Source organism: Chrysochloris asiatica, unplaced genomic scaffold (genome assembly GCF_000296735.1).
Source record: "Chrysochloris asiatica unplaced genomic scaffold, ChrAsi1.0 scaffold00122, whole genome shotgun sequence".
In the NCBI taxonomy this organism is placed as follows: domain Eukaryota; kingdom Metazoa; phylum Chordata; class Mammalia; order Afrosoricida; family Chrysochloridae; genus Chrysochloris; species Chrysochloris asiatica.
In genome coordinates, this window is record NW_006408640.1 from 3,575,091 (window position 1) to 3,592,915 (window position 17,825).

A 17,825-nucleotide genomic window follows, 5' to 3' on the forward strand; every position below is an offset into this window, starting at 1 on the left:
CACCACACCAGGTGTGTGTGTGTGTGTGTGTGTGTGTGTGTGTGTGTGTGTATAAAACGAAACCCAAAGTCACTGCCATCAAGTCAGTTCCAACTCACAGTAGCCTTACAGGACAAAGGAGACTGCCTCATAGAGTTTCCAAGGCGATGCGTCTTCATGGAAACAGACTGTCACGTCTTTCTCCTGCAAAGTAGCTGGTGGGTTCAACCTTCTGTTAGAAGCTAAGCACTTAAGCACTGTGCTAACAGGGTTCCTAAATATATATGTGTTTCTTAAGTGCCTTAAAGTAGGTTTCAACTCAGATTAACCCTGTATAGGGCTTCCAAGGCATAACTGGTGAATTTGAACCACCGTCCTTGTGGTTAGTAGCCCAGTGTTATCCTACAGTGCCGTATCAACTTTGCAGCCCAGCTCATTAAACCATAGCGCCACAATGGAAATATATATATGTGTGTGTGTGTGTGTGTATACATATATTCACACACACATATTTATGCATATATAATACATACATACACACACACACACATATATATACACAGAGTCCTGGTATGGCGTTGTGGGTTAATGCGCCAGACTGCAAAGTCGTTTGAACTGCAAGGTCAGTGGTTTGAACAGCTCACCAGTTGTTCCTCGGAAACCCTATACAGGGTCGCTATGGGTCGGAACCAAGTCGACAGCATTTCACAACAACAACAACATGTGTGTGTGTATATATATATTGTTGTTAAGGGCCATCAAACCAGTTCTGACTCATAGTGACCCCATATAGGGTTTCCAGGGAGTGGCTGTTGAGTTTGAACCACCACCCTTACAGTTCAAACTGACCGTGTAATTGAGCACTTCGTCTCTATCTATATATATATAATTATGCACACATATACATACCACATGAAAAAATGACCACAGTATATTTTAATAAAAAATAGATTTAAACAAAAAACACCCTGATCTTAATTTTATAAATAACTGTAAAGGTATTTTAAAAAAAAAAAAAAAAAACTCGGAGTAAAAACATAAAATTTCTAATAGTAATTGTATCTGAGTAAATTACATTAGTTTTTAATCTATAAATTTTTCTATAATTTAAGATCAATTTTTATAAGGATTATGTGTTTGACAGTGAATAGAAACAGTGATGCTATTTCCAATTGGGAGGAAATGGATTACGTTTTTATGTTAAGATTCCTGAGTGCTATCAGTCAACTTGTTTCCTTTGAAGTAATGTAATTTCCAAAGACTTTGCACAGCTAAGCGAGTTGTAAACCAACCCTGCTCTCCTGTTTAACAAATACAGACGCAAAGAACAGAGACCTGTCCATGTTTGACACTTCATGAGCATATTTACTTTTAATGGAAAGTGTGATGGATCTAGGCCTGATGTACATCGTCTCCAGATTTGGAGACCTTTGTTGTTGTTGTTGTTGTTAGTGCCATCGTGTTGGTTCCGACTCAAAGTGACCCTGAATAGGGTTTCTGAGGAGCAACTGGTGAGCTTGCACTGCCAACCTTGCAGTTCAAACAGCTTTGCCGTCTGGCACATTAACTAACCCACAGCGCCACACCAGGAGACCTTTAGACTTGGGTTAAAAAGGACTTTCCACAGGAGGCTTGAGAGGAGAGGAAGAACCAAGCCAGCCACAAGTTAAGGTCTGTGTGACTAGTTTAGGAGTCAGGTATTTTATTAATTCTTTAACTTCTTTTAGATTAAGTTTTCTGAGACTTATACATTACACTACAAAAATTCCAGCATACTTATTATATAAGTCAATCTTCACTGTAGTACACACAGATGTATATCCCCAGAGGGGTTGAATTAGAAGATGCTGAACTCTGCTCAATTAACTAAGAGATATTTGTTTATCATTTTAAGAATAACTTGATTACAGATGGAATGGAGATTGTAGCCAAATGATTCTAAATCCTGTACATTTTCAGGAAGATAGCAATGTGCTCCTTTTAATTTTATGATTCCCATGTTAGAGAAGGAGCTCTGGTAGTGTAGTGGATACAAGTCGGGCTGCTAATCTCAATTTCCGCAGTTTGAAACTACCAGCCGTTCTGCGTAAGAAAGGTGAGGCTTTCTGCTCCCATTTAGATTTATAGCCTTGGAAGTCCTATGCAGGGTTGCTATGACTCAGAACCAATGCCACAGCACACAACCACCATCACCATGTTGGAGAAACTTTCATATCATAGTGCATGTGAAATGTGCATGTTTACTTCTCCTTTTCAGGTGGCTGCGGACCATTTCTATCATCTTGTTCTTGAACAAGCAAGACATGCTGGCAGAAAAAGTTTTGGCAGGAAAATCAAAAATTGAAGATTATTTCCCAGAGTATGCAAATTATACTGTTCCCGAAGATGGTAAGATTTCCTAACAAGTTCCTTCTGGATTAAGGATTAAGGAATTAAAATAATGTTGTTGTTGTTTTAATAGCTTTGTTCTGATGAGTCAAAGGACTTCAGTTCATTTAAATCAGTCTTCTCTTTTACTGTCCTGGTGTGGCACTGTGGGTTAGTACACTGAAGTGCAAAGTCGGTTTGAACTGCAAGGTCAGCGGTTCAGACTCACCAGCCACTCCTCAGAAGCCCTATGTTTCTGAGGAGTGCTATGGTTGGAACCAACTCAGCGGCACTTAACAACAACATCCTAAAATACTGGAGGTACTACAAAGTCCTATTTAGAATTCCAATTAAGAAGGAGCAGTTTTAGGATGAGTTTATCTGTTCTCTGCCTCTTCCTAGTGGAGAGGCCCCGAGTTAAGCTGTTTACATACACTTTCTCACTCAGTCCTAAGTAGCCCGATGTGATTGTTTTTATTATTCTCATTTTCCCTGAGAAACTGAGGATGAGACAAGTGTAGTAACTTTTTCAAGGGCACCCAGGTTGAGACTGTGAACACATTCTTAAAGCAGTTCATTGTTCCAAGGCCCTGCTTTTATCTGTCAGCCTTGCCTGCTCTTGTCTGAAGCTTGCTCTTCAGTTACAACTGAAATTGGTGGTTTCCAGTGAGGATAGCCACCATCCCAGCTCGCCTATAGCTGACAGGTCCCAGGACACAGGACTTTCAGTGCTGAAGACAGGGAAGTCCCAGGAAGCTCTGAAGAGCTGGCCACCTAGTTCCCACGGACACTTGTTAGTTTTCAGTATACACTGGTCAACCAGATAGAAGTGATACTTTTAAGGCAAAATAACACCACTTCCTCTTAAAATTTGATAAAGCACAATGCAAGGGTTTTCACTAAAACTTAAATCTTTATTGTAGGAATTATGTTTTTATTAATTATGAAGAAAAGGATAAAAATTTAAATGACATTTCTTGTTCCTTATGTTCAATTTTCTTGTCTTTATAATATTTTGTTAAGTCCATCAAGTCAGTTCCAACTCATAGCGGTCCTATATAGGGTATCTGAGGAGCTGCTGGTGAGTTTAAACTGCTGACCCTGGCATTCGTTCAAACCGACTTGGTGGTCCAGGACATTTTCCTATGGTGCCACACCAGGAGGCTTTATATAGTCATAGTAAAATCCTGAATCATATTGGTTCTTTTAACAAAGCCTTGCTGCTAATTATTGTTCTATTAAAAGGTAAAAATTTGCTAGTGTTTTAATAACTCTTCTCTTGCTGTTGTTGTTGTTAAATGCCGTCACATCGATTCTGATTCATAGTGACCCTTTATAAAGTTTCCGAGGAGCAGCTGGTGGGTTTGAACCAGTCACCTTGCAGTTAGCAGTTCAGTGCCTGTCCTAAACCCTCCATACTCAAACTACCCGAATAGGATCTGTAATTTCCACCAAAGTGAGTCACAGTGTACGGCAACACAAGTTAAAAGTCCACGTTCTTTCTGAGGGTCAGTCACATCATTAGTAAATCCCGTTAAAATTTGTTAGAGTCTCTGCAGTGACTGGAGCTAACCTGGTGATGAGCTTCCTGAGACTAAGGCAAGTAGGTGCCCCCTACCTGAGGGAAGTCATCAGTCTTCCCTGCTCCTGGTATCCCTGATAGCTTGTCCCCATTACCATCTCCACACCACCTAATTCTGTCACCAGCTCAGAATGCCCACCTCCCACTTCTTCCTTCTCCATCCTCACCTCAGCCAGCCATGGGCCTGGCCCTTCTTCCACTCATGTGGTACTGGCCACAGCTTCGTTCTGACCACTCTGTCTCATCACTCACCTTTACAGAACATTCTCTGAACTTCTGTGCAAGTTGTCTTCCTGGCACACAATCACACCTGTTTATGTCCACACAAGAGCCCCACCAGCATTGGCTTCATTTTATCACAGTCCAAGATGAATCTGCCCTAGCCAGGGGTATTAAAGGCATTCATTCCAGTTAAGCGGTTTAAGGTCTACATTACAGGCCATATTGATAAACCTAGTGACTGATTGATCACCTACACAGTGTTCCCTGTGGGCTGTGTTCACCTGCTCCATGTCTGTCAAGTCTCAAATCGGGTCCTTTGGTCACATCACAAGCCATGCCCATCTCCTGTACCTACGTGAGCAACTTTGTCATCAAGAAAAGGAAGAGAGTATTGAGGACATTCAGATGTGTTGCCTACATTTCAGAAAAATAGATTTCATGAGGTCACAGAAAATATTAAATCATCCCGTGAACTCTACTGGGGGAACAGATCTGACCCTCTTCCCCCGGGTTGCCAAGGCCTGAGTCTGTAATCAGAATAGGGAAGGGGATCTTCCCAAGAACAAGCCCAGATGGGTAAACTCAGTGACTGAGCGAGCTCAAGTGGGCATGAGAAAATGCACCAGCCAGCCTTGGAGATGAAGGCACTGGAGTGCCAGGTAGTTTCTTTCCAATGAGATGTTTTCATTGTACTCAAGTGGAATTCATTCCCAAAAAATAAATCTATTTGAGCTGGTGGGCTCAAACCACCGGCCTTGTGGTTCACAGTCCAGTGCTTACCCTATGGAGCCACCATGCTCTTATGAGTGTGCCATCGAGTCTGTTCCGGCTCATAATGATCTTGTGTAAGGTTTCCAAGAATAGCTGGTGAGTTTGAACTGCCGACCTTTTGGTTACCAGTCCAGTACTTACCCTGTAATGCCACACTTTAGTGTTATACATATTAGAAATAAAATTATTTGTGAGAAAAAAAGGGGAAATGAAAATTACACTTTAGTTTTTTACCTCACCATACATATATTTTAATGCTATGAGTATACATACAGCAGTCCAATTATTTTCATTCCTTTTAGGTTTTGCATTTTAATTCCTGGTATGGCACTGTTGGATAAAACTGGGCTGCAAACCACAATGTCCACAGTTCAAACCCACCAGCTGCTGCTTGGAAAGCCTGTCAGGGTTGCTGTGAGGCAAGATCAACTTGACAGCACTTAACGACAACGTAAAATTCTATTCTTGTTTCACATTGCATAAATAAAATTCCATCTTTAACTTCTACAGCAACACCAGATGCAGGAGAGGATCCCAAAGTGACAAGAGCCAAGTTCTTTATCCGGGATCTGTTTTTAGTAAGTAATTTTGTTAACTTTTGTCTTTCTCCTACCTTAGAGATATACTACTCTTTGCCATTTGCACATTTCTTATTTTTACCTGATCTCATTCAATCTTCTCCACAAACTCTCAAGGATGAGAGAAGATAGTGTTACCTTCATCTCACCACTGCGCAGACAAGTTCAGAGAAGTTAGGTGTCTCACCCCAGTCCACCCAGCTTTCAGGCAGCAGGCAGGGTCCAGGACTTGCTCTGGGGCACAGCCACCCCTCTGGGGAATGGTTCTTCAACCAGGCAGACCCGATCCACTTGTTGTGCTTTCCAGGAAGGGCCTTCTGCAGTCTGCAGTCTGAGCCCTACACTTTGGGGCCACACTTGCTCCAGACAGAAGCTCTCACAGGCCAGCATCAAAATAGAACAGCTCACTTTCAGACATCTTCCTCCTTTTCAACTTTTTATTGTGAAATAATTTCAAAATTACAGACAAAACAGTACCAATAACAACCATAGGATCTTCACTCAAGTTGGCTAATTGTCATTGTCACTTGTTAACATGTTGCTACCTTTGCTCCGTGTGTATATTTATGTTATTAAGTGCCATTGAGTCGAACTTGTATAGAGTTTCTGAGGCTTTAAATCAAGAGTGGGGAACATCCAGCCCATGGGCCATATATAAGGACCACCAAATCATTTGGTCTGGCCCTGCCAACGCAACCACAATTCCAGCCATCACATTGTTGTTAAGTGCCATCAAGTCGGTTCCAACCCATAGCGACCCTGTATATGGTTTCCAAAGAGCAGCTGGTGAGCTTGAACTGCCTTCCTTGTGGTTCAAACCGACTTTGCAGTCTAACACATTAACCCGCAGAGCCATCACACTGTTGTTAAGTGCCATCAAATTGGTTCCTACCCATAGCAACCCTTATAGGGTTTCCAAGAAGTGGCTGGTGAGCTTCAACCGCAAACCTTACAGTTCAAACAGCTTTGCAGTCTAGCACATTAACCCACAATGCCACACCAGGGGGAGTAAGTTAATTATGTTTGACCAAATATTAGCAGGCTAATTTTTTTTTTTTTAATGTAGTGAGTTTTTATTGGCATTTAGTATTTGCAAAATAAGACTTGATTATTTAAAAAATATAGTATTAATAATACAGACAGTATATGGGTGCACACTCTGTGAAATATTGAAACAACTTCAAGTACAAAGAACAAAAGATGATATTCTCATATTTTTTAAAATGTGGTTATTGGAAGGGTGAAAAGTAGTGTGATAGTCTTAACCTGAATTTTCCTGATTGTGAGGAGCTTTAGAATTCCCTCAATTATTATTGGCAAGTTGGATTTTTTCTGAGAATCACATTTTATAAAGTTGACACTGGCGTTGAATCCATTTTTCAGAGCAGAGGCCATGTCTGCCCTCCCCTCATAGATGCTGGTATAATGACCACAACTCCAAGAGTGTGCAGGTCACCTCACTCTCAAAACCTCAGCTTCTTAACAAGATTAGTCACATTTTGTGAACCCCAATAAACAAACAGTCCTCTAGTTTCAAAAATCCATCTTTAGGAACTTGTTCCAACCATGAACATGTCATTAAGTTTGTACAATTACACGACCATCTTCCTTGTACCTGTCTCTGCAGCACTTGTCTTTCTTGATTATTCTTTTAATCTCTCTCTTTTTTTAAGACTTTTTTTCTTGGGGATACACACCGAAGCACTCAGGAATATATAACCATTCAAACAACCAAAGGGTACACCCCGCAAGCCTAGTAGGCTAATTTTTAAGTTAATAATTTCATATGGCCCATGAATGATATCATAAATTTTGGCAGAAAAAAAGTTTCCCCACCCCTGCTTTAAATCTTTGCAGAAGCAGAGAGCGTTCCGAGGAGCAGCTGGTGAGCTTGACCCGCCAACCATTGCAATCATTCACACACACATACATCTAGTGTATATATGTGTGTGTGTGTGTGTGTGTGTGTGTGTGTGTGTGTGTGTGTTTTCTAAAATAGCATAAACTGTGTGTGGCTGGTCATGAGTTGTTACTAGCTTGAAACACAAAGTGACAAGCCACACCCAAAGGCATCTTCCCAGTAAGACCAACTGTACTGAGCGCTGGCCACCAAATGTCTGTTGGCTGACTGACCTGATTTCTGGAAGCAGTTCTGTGCCCAGGCCTGGCTGGAGGCACATGGCCTCACAGACCAGAGTGACCCTGTCTCCAGCAGGGTCATCTGCAGTCTGGTGGCCTCAGGATTGAGGCCCTGTGGCTGCCCCTCTCTTCCTATGTTGAATTAGAAGGTAGCAAGGATGAGAAATCAAGTCCCTCTAAGATATTCCTCAAAGTAAATTCTAATAAACAGGAGTTTCCCCAGGAAGTTTCACTACTGGGAAGGCATTGTATGATTGGGTGAGTTTGGGAAATGCTGAGATCAGTTTCTTTATGATAGAGCTTCTCAGAACCCTTTTGACCTTGCTGCATGCACATTGTGAATTTCGTGAGTAGAGGAGGTTAGTTTGTAGTGTATCAAGGGATCCCTGTCTTGAGGAACCTTCTTGCAAGATGTAAAAAACAAAAACACACAATTCTGTAGCCATTGAGTTGATTCTAACACATGGCAACTCCGTGAGATACATAGTAAACTGCTTCAATAGCATTTTCTTTGGCTATAATCTTTATGGAATCAGATCACCAGGACTTTCTTCTGTGGTACCGATGGGAGGTTTTGAAATGCCAGCTTTTAGAGTAGTGGACAATGGTTTCTCACTAGGATTTGAATGGTAGCTGAAGGACCATTCATTTTGGGTTGGGGTGACGCTCAGATTCTAATCTTTGATCTAAATGCTCAATGTTTACACAGCTGGTTGGTTAATCACTCAGTTCTCATTAGAACAACATTTAGTGGAATTGTTCTAATGAGAACTAAGCAGTTAACCAGGTATAAAAATGCTGGTCATTTAGATAAAAGATTAGAAGCAGTGATTGCAAGGCCACAACTGTGACTAGAATCTCTACTGTGTCCAAGGTCTGCAGGTCTGCGTGTTCCTGGTTGGCTTCCAAGTATTTTATGAGCTGATTCCTTTTACTTTGAATATTACCTCCTGTGAGAGCCTCGGGGAATGTGGAGCTGCTCAGTTTCCTACATAATTTTATTTCTCTCATTTTCAATCAAAGTCGGTGGGAAACCAGGTGTGATTAAAGATTTAAACTGTTAGAAGTTTGCAAACTGTGACAAACTTTGGAATGATTCCACTCCCCAAATTTTTGTTGCTCCAGGCAGGCTGACCAGTCAGACTATTACAGAAGAAAGCTTGTTTTCATTCATTCATTCATTAAGCACTTACTATGTGTGTACCAAATGCTTTACCTGGTGTTAAAAATAAATCTAACCTTTGCATATCTGTATTCATAAAATTAAAAGGGGTCGGGGACTTGCTCCAGAGAAGCTCAGCTATTGCTAAAATAAATCTATCCCTCTACAAGGAGTTTCATAATCTAATGAACAATGTTCACAGCATCCCGTCAGTAGTGTCAGCATTTCTTCAAAGCACACCTCAAAGTATGCTCTGCAGGAGAAAAAACAAGACCAAATAAAGAGGTACTTTGCAGAAAAAGAAGGGGAGAAGGGGCAAGAATAGAGGACATAGGAGAAGCAAGTCCATGGATTCCTATAATCACATAGCAGGGAAGCACCATCTGATACTTTGATGCATGCTACTCCAAGGTGTCCTGACAAATCATAACTGAGAACATTTCACCCAGCATTTCCCAAAGTTGTTTGAGGATAGAATGCCTGTGACCATCCCACTGCTAAACCCAGGGACACCCTTGAGGAAACACTACTGCTAACTGAATAAGCTGATCGGTGGGCTGATCCATATGACACCACTGCCCACACGTGGCTATTTAGATGTAAAATAAAAAGTCAGATCATAATAGTGGCTACCACATTGTCTCAGAAAATTCTATTGGACAGCACTGATTTAGATCTTATTTTGGGAAAATCTCACCTGGAATTCTGTTGTCGGTAGCAGCCTGGCCAGTGTATTTCCTGTCTCTTCAAATGAACTCCAACAAATTTCATGTGGGAAGGAGATAGCTTAAGGTTTATCAGGTTTCCAGCAGTGTTCAGTATTTAAACAATTCCTATATAAAATCAACAAGATCACAAAAACCTTGAGTGTGATCCAGACATTGCCTAAATTCTTCTGCAGACATGATCAGGGTGGGGATAGAGTTTTGGTGAGGGGCACCATGCAGACTGCCCTTTTTTTGCAGAGGATCAGCACTGCGACAGGAGATGGCAAGCACTACTGCTACCCTCATTTCACTTGCGCTGTGGACACGGAAAACATCCGCCGGGTGTTCAACGACTGCCGCGACATCATCCAGAGGATGCATCTCAAGCAGTACGAGCTCCTGTGAAGCCACTCAACAGCTGCCCCGCCCAACTCTCCTCTCCACCCTACAGGGGCATTGTTCCAGGACTGCCTGTCTGTTGGTTGGTCCCATGTCAGGTAGAAGTAATACACTCATAGCTTCCTCCTGCTGTCGTCTGACCTGTTATACATGTTCTCCCAGAGTGACCATCAAGCCTCTGGCTACCTCTCTGTTCCCCTCAGGTTTGTTGTAGCTTTTGTTTTCAAAATATCTCCAAACCTCACCAATTTGTGTCATTGCAAATGTCAACTCTCCTTCAGGGACAGTGGGTGGGGGGCTCCTATTATTCATCCATTCATTCAGGGAGGACACTTGAGATGGAGCGAAAGTGGTTTGTTTCCAGTAGAACAGGACTCAGGATGGCTAGACTTAGAGTTGTTGTTGTTTTTAAGTGCCGTCAAGTCGGTTCTGACCCATAGCGACCTTGTATAGGGTTTCCGAGGAGCACAGACCCCAAGAAACAAAATGAAGAGAAACTTTCCAGTCACACTTAGACTCTGCCAGCCTCACACACTAAATGTGTTACATTTAGGCATTAAACCTACTACAGTCCCTGGTGTGGTGCTGTGGGTTAATGCACCAGACTGCAAAGCCATTTGAACTGCAAGGTTGGCAGTTCAAGCTCACCAGCTGCTCCTTGGAAACCCTATACAAGTTTGCTTATGGGTTGGAACCAACTCAATGGCACTTCACAACAATAACAATAACATTCCCTGCTACAAACTGTGTCCTAAGAATGAAACTCCAAACCTTCACTAAACTAGGACAAGGATCTGGTTCCAGTCTTTCACTGTTGTTCTATTGCTGGTTTATCATACTGTACAGACCACAAAATGTGATATTATTTTGTATAACTACTAAAGAAAACTCCATGTGGATGTTTGTGCCTTGGTTATGGCTATACCTGTTTGAATTGTGCTGAACAGCTTAATGTCAACATGACCTACTGCTTGTTCTAAAAAAAAAAGAAGAAAGGCAATGAAAGGATCTATAGATCCTTTATATCGGGTTGGTACTTAAAAAACAAAAAAAAACTTCTTGGTTAAAAAAAAAATTATAAGCTTTCCCCATTTAATACTCATACATTCCCAGCATCAGTCAGAAACTACTACAGCCACTGGCCTTTGCTTCCCTGAGCCTCAGCTTTACACCCTGACTTCAATTCAATCATACAGATAATCATCTGATCGATTTCCAGACGATGTTTCTTACTTATTCTGTTATTTGCAGACTTTTATACATGAATCCTGAGTGGGAACAATCACCTATGCTATTAGTTAAAGGTCTGGAATTATCTCTCTCAACCACAGGTTCTAATGTATAACTAAACATACAAGAACAGCCAGATGCTAAAAACATTTATGTCTGCCTAAGAGAATTAGAAGAAACTCTTCATTTGTCTTTAAAAGAAATATTAGAAAGTATTTATTTGAAATATAAAGTCAAAATTTATGGCTGTTTCTTACATTGAAAAAGTTGTACAAGTGTAGTCTGAAGATAATGAGAAAGCAAAAATTGTCTTACAAGTTTTTGCTTCACATTCTGTCCAAACTCATAACCTTGAGGAAGTTTTCTTGGGATAGCCAGTAAAGATGTACAAAATTACATTTTCAGTAGTATAGATCCAGAGAAGGGGCAAATGACATACTTCGTTAGTTTACTTTCAGTCTCTTTGCTTAATGTTTCAGGTCTATTCTAGAACTCAGTATTTTGCAAGTCTTTATAAACTCATCACTGTCTTGCCATTCCTCTCATCCTTTCATAAAGCTCTCAGTTGAACTGGGACATATAAAAGGGAAATTATTTTCAATTCCCCTTACACATTCAGAGTACAACTAGACACCTCTCTGCCCCTCCAAATTAAATTGTATATTGTTATATGCATTATTACTCTAACAAATTCTTTTATTTCAAAGTTTGATTAAAGAAAAGCCAGACCGTTAGAGTAACATGAATAGCAGACATGTTTGTTTTTACATATCAAAGGCCATTTTCTACTCCATATTTTCAAGGTTTTTTTGATCATTGGTGGTGGTGGCTGTGTGCCGTGGAGTCGGTTCCAGCTCATAGCGACCCTGTACAGGGATTCCGAGGCTGTAAATCTTTATGGGAGCAGAAAGCCTCATCTTTCTCCCATGGAACCGCTGGTAGTTTTGAACTGCTGACCTTGAAATTAGCAGAGGCAATTCAAATTTAACGATCTGAACAGAAATCAGCTGGATAGAAAAGTTACACCTATTTGAAAATCTGAGTTCCTTAATTTAGCACAGACAGAAGTCTATGAAAACAACATGTTCCTGCTCATAGCATCTGTACCTTGTATGTGTACAGCTTTATAACATAGAGGAATTTTAGCCACTTCATAGGAGGACAGAGCAAACCCAACATTCCTATAGACACATCATCCCCTGGTGTGTTGGTGCGAAGACCCCTTGGGGCCGTCAGGATCGTGTAGTGCATGCAGTTGATGACATTATAGCATTTACATACTGTACAAATACAGCCTTTGATTATACATATATTTGATAAAAATGACAAAACAGATGTGTTGTAGAATACATGTTCCATTTTTATAGCATGAGAAAAGTTCAACTGGTTATTTATTCTGCAGTGATTCACATCAGTGGTTTAGAATCTCTATGATGTACACAAAGATGGCCTATGTTTGGACTCATCAGCTACTTGATTCTAATATGAGAACTGTCCCAAGTTCAGTTTCTTTGGTTCGATATTAATTACTACATGCAAAAGCATTTCACATCACCTTACGCTTCCGAAGCAGGTTTAAACCAAAAATGAAAGGCCAGGTTAAAAGTTCAAAGTGAGCTAGTATGAGGGCCAGGAGGGCCACAGTTGTTCCACAGTAGGTGGCCAGGACCGTGTGCTCCAGGGGAAGGAAGCACTTGGAGAGGGAATAATCTGTGGACGTTATGCTTCCCTGTAAGAGAAAGTAGAAAGTTACGATGTAAGTGGAGCACAAGCACAACTTGGACAGGACTGACTTCCTGTCCCCTTCCCTCACTCCCCTTACACACACTCACACAAGGGTTTAACATCTGAGGACACTGGCTCCTCCCTGAATGATAAAAGCATCCTCTGTAAAATCCTTCTCCCATACTGTGCAATCACCCCAGGAATAACATGTGTGCCCAGAGAGGTGTTTCGAAAGGGGGCAGAGTCTTTGAGTGTGTGTGTAGGGAGCTGGTTTATGTATGGCTTTTGTATACTTTTACAGATTGCAACAATTAAATAGTTGATTACTAGTGTTGAACAGTTATTTATGAAAGCTTTCAGCAAAAATAAACTTTAACATTACCATGATGAAACTGGGATTGTTTCTATTTCTCCAACTGAAGGACGGGATGCTGACCTCGAGCACTCCCCCACTGTGGATCACTTCGCAGCCGCTGTGTGTGTGGCCACTAAGGACCAGGCGGGGCTGGACCCACCACAGTAACTGCAGGGACACAGGGAAGAGCCGCTTAGGCCTGGCCAGGGGCCTCATTATCAAGCCTAGGCAATGTGCCATCACTTACTTAGATCAACTACTAAATTGTTATCACATATATTTTTTTTTCTTTAAAGTCATTTGCTTCATTTATGCACTACCCAAGGTAAATTCAACCTTTTAGAGAGAATCTAGTCTCATCCCAGATCTTACAGACTTTTTTTACATTTTGTATGTTTCATATATATATGAAAGTACATTTTAGTTAAGTCCCTAAAAATTGAACTCTCAGTGCCATTCACAATTCCAAATATACTGAATTAATAAAAACACTCTGAGTAATGGATAAGTGAGAATAATAATGACTGATATTGGGAAACTGAAGTATATTTACTGAAAGAAAAATAAAGGGAAGATCATGGTAGAATGGAAATCTGAGCTCTTTGCCCAAACCTTGCCCTTCTTTTTCCAGCTGACAGTTCTAAGAGGTGTCAATTTGTTAAATGCCAGTGGATGAAAGTTACACTGGGACACTAAGTCGCATCACAGAGCACCGGCAAACCTTGCGTGAAGCCTCCTGGGAAAGCACATCATATCTCTCCTTGAATGGGATGTTCTTTTCCTTGGGAGGAGCAGCATCTTCCCCAACACAATTCGCATCACTTCTGCGGTAAAGTGGATAATGCTGTTTAAAGAGAGGTCAAGCTGACTGCAAGAAACCATGGGCTGTTCTGCCAAATATACACAGGTACCTCATTCTCTCACCTGCAGAAGGACTGGGGCTGAGGCCGGGAGCTGCTGCCTGTCTCCACACCCACTGGAAGGGGTTACATGCTGCTGGTGAAAACACAGCAATTAACCAGCTGAGTCCAACACTCCCTAAATAGGGGGGAGGGACCCTGAGTGATGAAACAAAGAGAAACATCTACCTTTGTTCAACACTACCACAATAGAAGGCACTGCGGTGTTCAAATTGTCTCTTACCTTTCGGGAGCAGTTCAGTTTGTGAGAAATTTCAAAGAGTTCAGCTTCTGTTTCAGAGCAAATGCCGCAGCCATCCCCCTCCATAGCAACGCTGTTCACCATCACAAAACTGAGGCCGGTGAGCAAAGCAGAAGACTGTGACCATGGGCAACGTGGATTCTTCCCTTCTAATTTTATCCCCATAAAATGATAACTAGCCCCACGACAGCTTACACATTTCAACTAGGCTAATTTTCTTTGTTTTCAAATACAAGGGGCTATGACAAATTAGCACTGCTAGGAATCAAGTGTAAGATATGGTAGAAGGATTTTTAAACCTAAACTTATGAAGAAATTCCAAATTAAACAATGCTCTGAAATCAGACTACCTCTATCCTCAGCATCTAACACTTGAGACCATATACCCTTGGGCACGTAGCTTAAGCTCTCTGTGCCTAACCTGTAAAAATGGGACTAATAGCACAACCACACTGTAAGTTTGCTGTGAGGACTAAAGTGAAATAATGGGCAATGTGCTTAGAACAGAAAGGAATCCAGAAAGGTCTGATGTGGTTATTACTATGTAGTATAAGGTGGCGATGAAGGATAAGCACTAGACTGCTAACCACAGATCAGCAGTTCCAAACCCACCAGCAATCCATGGGAGGCTGTATGCTGCCACAAAGATTTACAGTCTTAAAAACCCTACACAGGGTCACCATGAGCTGGAATTGACTCCATGGCTGTGGTTTTTGGGGCTCTGGTTTGGTAAGCAAATCAGGGAGGGCAGGGGAGCTACAACCAACTGGGTGTGGCTAAACCCAAACTAGAATAACAACAAAGTCAACTACGGCAAGACTACGGCTAGTCTTTACAACTACGGCTAGTCTTTACAACTACGGCTAGTCTTTACAACTACGGCTAGTCTTGCAACCATTTTTTCTTTTTCATTTTTTTTTTTTTTGTAGCTTAGTTATATTTTGATGTTGTTAAGTGCCGTCAAGTCAGTTTTGACTCATAGCGACCCTGTATACGGTTCCAAGGAGCAGCTGGTGGGTTTGACTTGCCAACCTTGTGATTCGCAGTCCAGTACTAATCCACAGTGCCACATAGCCTTTCTTAATTAAAAATGCTTTTATTTCCTAAGCACTTTATCAACTGGGCAGGAAGAAGGTACTGTCAGTAAAGATTGCTTGAAACAAACAGTTTTAGGTATAAGGAACTGACTAATCAATTGATCTGAAATATGATCAATGTGTTTAACATTTCCGAAACTCTACACTTAAAGAAGAAAACAAGTAAAACTACAAAATGTCTCCTTCATGACTCAGGAAAGGGAACTATAGTTACTAGATACAGTGCCCCAGAGGAGCAAAACAATCATTCTTCACAGAAGCTTTGTTTCTCATGCTTTGCATATATGACCTTGTTATGAACTCCTGTGGCCAAAAACCTCTTATACTTTTTCTGCCCACTTATGTCTAAACTACAAAAACACAGACAATCTTGTCTACTGTGTTACAAGAACAAACAGAACAGTAAAAGGGATTGGCTGGTGCTGTGGGCAGGTAAGCTGATAGGGTCAAGTGGGAGCATCTCTCAAAACACACATGTATACACTTGCCTCAAAATTTAGGGCACCAAAACTGTGGGGCATCTTTCATACAGTGGAATGAATAAAAAACAAAAATGACAACTTTACACAGTGGTAAATAATATAAACAACCCCCAGAGTCAGTACTGGCAGAAAAACTAGAACCTCTAAGTTGTTTGGCAGAGGCACATATCGACAGGTCCCATGGGCTGTTACTGAAAACCAGGATGGCCTGGAGCTTCTACTGGGAACCATCAGCAAGAACCTACAGAAATGGCCAACCAGGCCAGAAACAGCAGGGGTCTGGCCAAAGACTTCGTAAAAAATCATAAATTATACTCACTTAATTCCTTTCCAAGAAAACAGCTTTTCAGAGTTGAAAACCTTCTCAAATCGTTTTATTTTGTATGCGCTCATCCTACATTCAGTTGTAAAAAGAAGCATGTTTCAGAACAAGATATTTTAGAACCTTTTAGAGTTATTATGAGCACGGAAAGTAACTTACAGGGCATTAGCATGAGTAGTATTAGTTCAGAAGTCCTACTTCCCACTTCTACTACTGACTAATCGTAACACCTGGGGCAAGTTACTTAACCCTCCTGGGCCTCAGTTTCCCAGGTGTGCTATGAATAAAATAATAAGATTATGGTTTGTTGCTGTTGTTGTTAAGTGTCGTTGAGTCAATTCTGACTCATAGTGACCCTGTATAGAGTTTCTGAGAAGCAGCTGGTGGATTTGAACCACCAACTTTGTGGTTGGCAGTCTAGTGCTTATCCTACAGCACCACACCAGAACTCCAGAATTATAGTAAGGATTACATAAATTAATATATGAAAGCAAAGTGTTTAAACCAGGCTGGTCATTCTTCAGCACTATATAAATGTTTCACTAAAGTTTTAATGGTCTTATTTCATTCTGATTTCCAAATAAGTAATTGGCATGAAGTGGCAATTTCAACTTATAGAAAGAAATCCAGTGGGCACATATAGCAAACATTTTCACTCAGCAAATATTTGTGTAAGACAAAATCCTTGCCCTATGGAACTTAGATTGCAAAGTTTATCTCTTTTGAGGAAAACAAATTGCCTTAATACAGCACAAATATGGCTTTCAGCTGAATTTTAGCAGGTCTAAAGTGCAGCACTATAGGATATGCACTGGACTGCTATCCACAAGGATGGCAGTTCAAGCCTACCAGTTGCTCCTAGAGCTATGAGTCGGAACTGATGTGATGGCCCTTAACAACAACAACAACAACAAACTGGTAGTTAACAAGAGCCCTCCTGCTTCAATAGGAGCCCTGGTGGCACAGCAGTCAAGTGCTCAGCTGTTAGCCCAAAGGTCAGCAGTTCAAGAGAGAAAGCCGTAGCAGTAGGCTTCAGTAAAAATGGCAACCTTGAAAATGCACCTGAGCAGCTCTACTCGGTTCTGTCATGTCACTAGGAGATGCTCAACAGCAACGCTTTAGGGAACTACTTACTGATAATGGAAGCCAATGTCATGGTTCCCAGCAATCACCTTCAGCTGTACATGCTGTGGGTGTCTGAACATTTTCTGAAATCTCTCCACATCATCGGCCCATGCCTATGGAAAAAAGGAGTCACTGCTGAGAACTTGAGAACCTTCTCTTCCCTTTTGCTCATAGTGTCCCTGTTTGATGGTGAGAAGCTAATTCTCCTGTATCGGATGCTTATAAAACTAATGTAGAACCTAGGATTTTTTAACTCTATTTTAGTATTTTTTTTCCAAGACAACACTTAATACCTTATTTAATCTGATGCCATATTTTAATTAAATGGTGTTGTTGTTGTTGTTGTCAGGTGCCATCGAGTCGGAACCGACTCATAGCGACTCCATGCACAGCAGAACGAAACAATGTTCGATCCTGGGCCA

At 41.2% G+C, this 17,825-nt stretch overlaps 2 protein-coding genes across 3 annotated transcripts in view; one reads left to right on the forward strand and one right to left on the reverse strand.

The window, feature by feature from the left end:
• Positions 1–9,914, forward strand: part of GNAL (guanine nucleotide binding protein (G protein), alpha activating activity polypeptide, olfactory type) — a 248,630-nt gene extending 238,716 nt beyond the window's left edge. For both annotated transcript variants that reach the window (XM_006868693.1, XM_006868692.1), the window contains exons 10-12: positions 2,237–2,367; positions 5,432–5,499; positions 9,766–9,914. In XM_006868693.1, the coding sequence (XP_006868755.1) occupies positions 2,237–2,367; positions 5,432–5,499; positions 9,766–9,912 (346 nt within the window). In that variant the 3' untranslated portion in view covers positions 9,913–9,914. The remainder of the gene's footprint in view (positions 1–2,236; positions 2,368–5,431; positions 5,500–9,765) is intronic.
• Positions 9,915–12,682: 2,768 nt separating this feature from the next.
• Positions 12,683–17,825, reverse strand: part of MPPE1 (metallophosphoesterase 1) — a 10,451-nt gene continuing 5,308 nt past the window's right edge. The window contains exons 3-9 of the mRNA XM_006868707.1: positions 17,413–17,516; positions 16,276–16,350; positions 14,360–14,468; positions 14,141–14,209; positions 13,938–14,060; positions 13,244–13,384; positions 12,683–12,865 (exon numbers count right to left, since the gene is read on the reverse strand). Of these exons, the coding sequence (XP_006868769.1) occupies positions 12,683–12,865; positions 13,244–13,384; positions 13,938–14,060; positions 14,141–14,209; positions 14,360–14,468; positions 16,276–16,350; positions 17,413–17,516 (804 nt within the window). The remainder of the gene's footprint in view (positions 12,866–13,243; positions 13,385–13,937; positions 14,061–14,140; positions 14,210–14,359; positions 14,469–16,275; positions 16,351–17,412; positions 17,517–17,825) is intronic.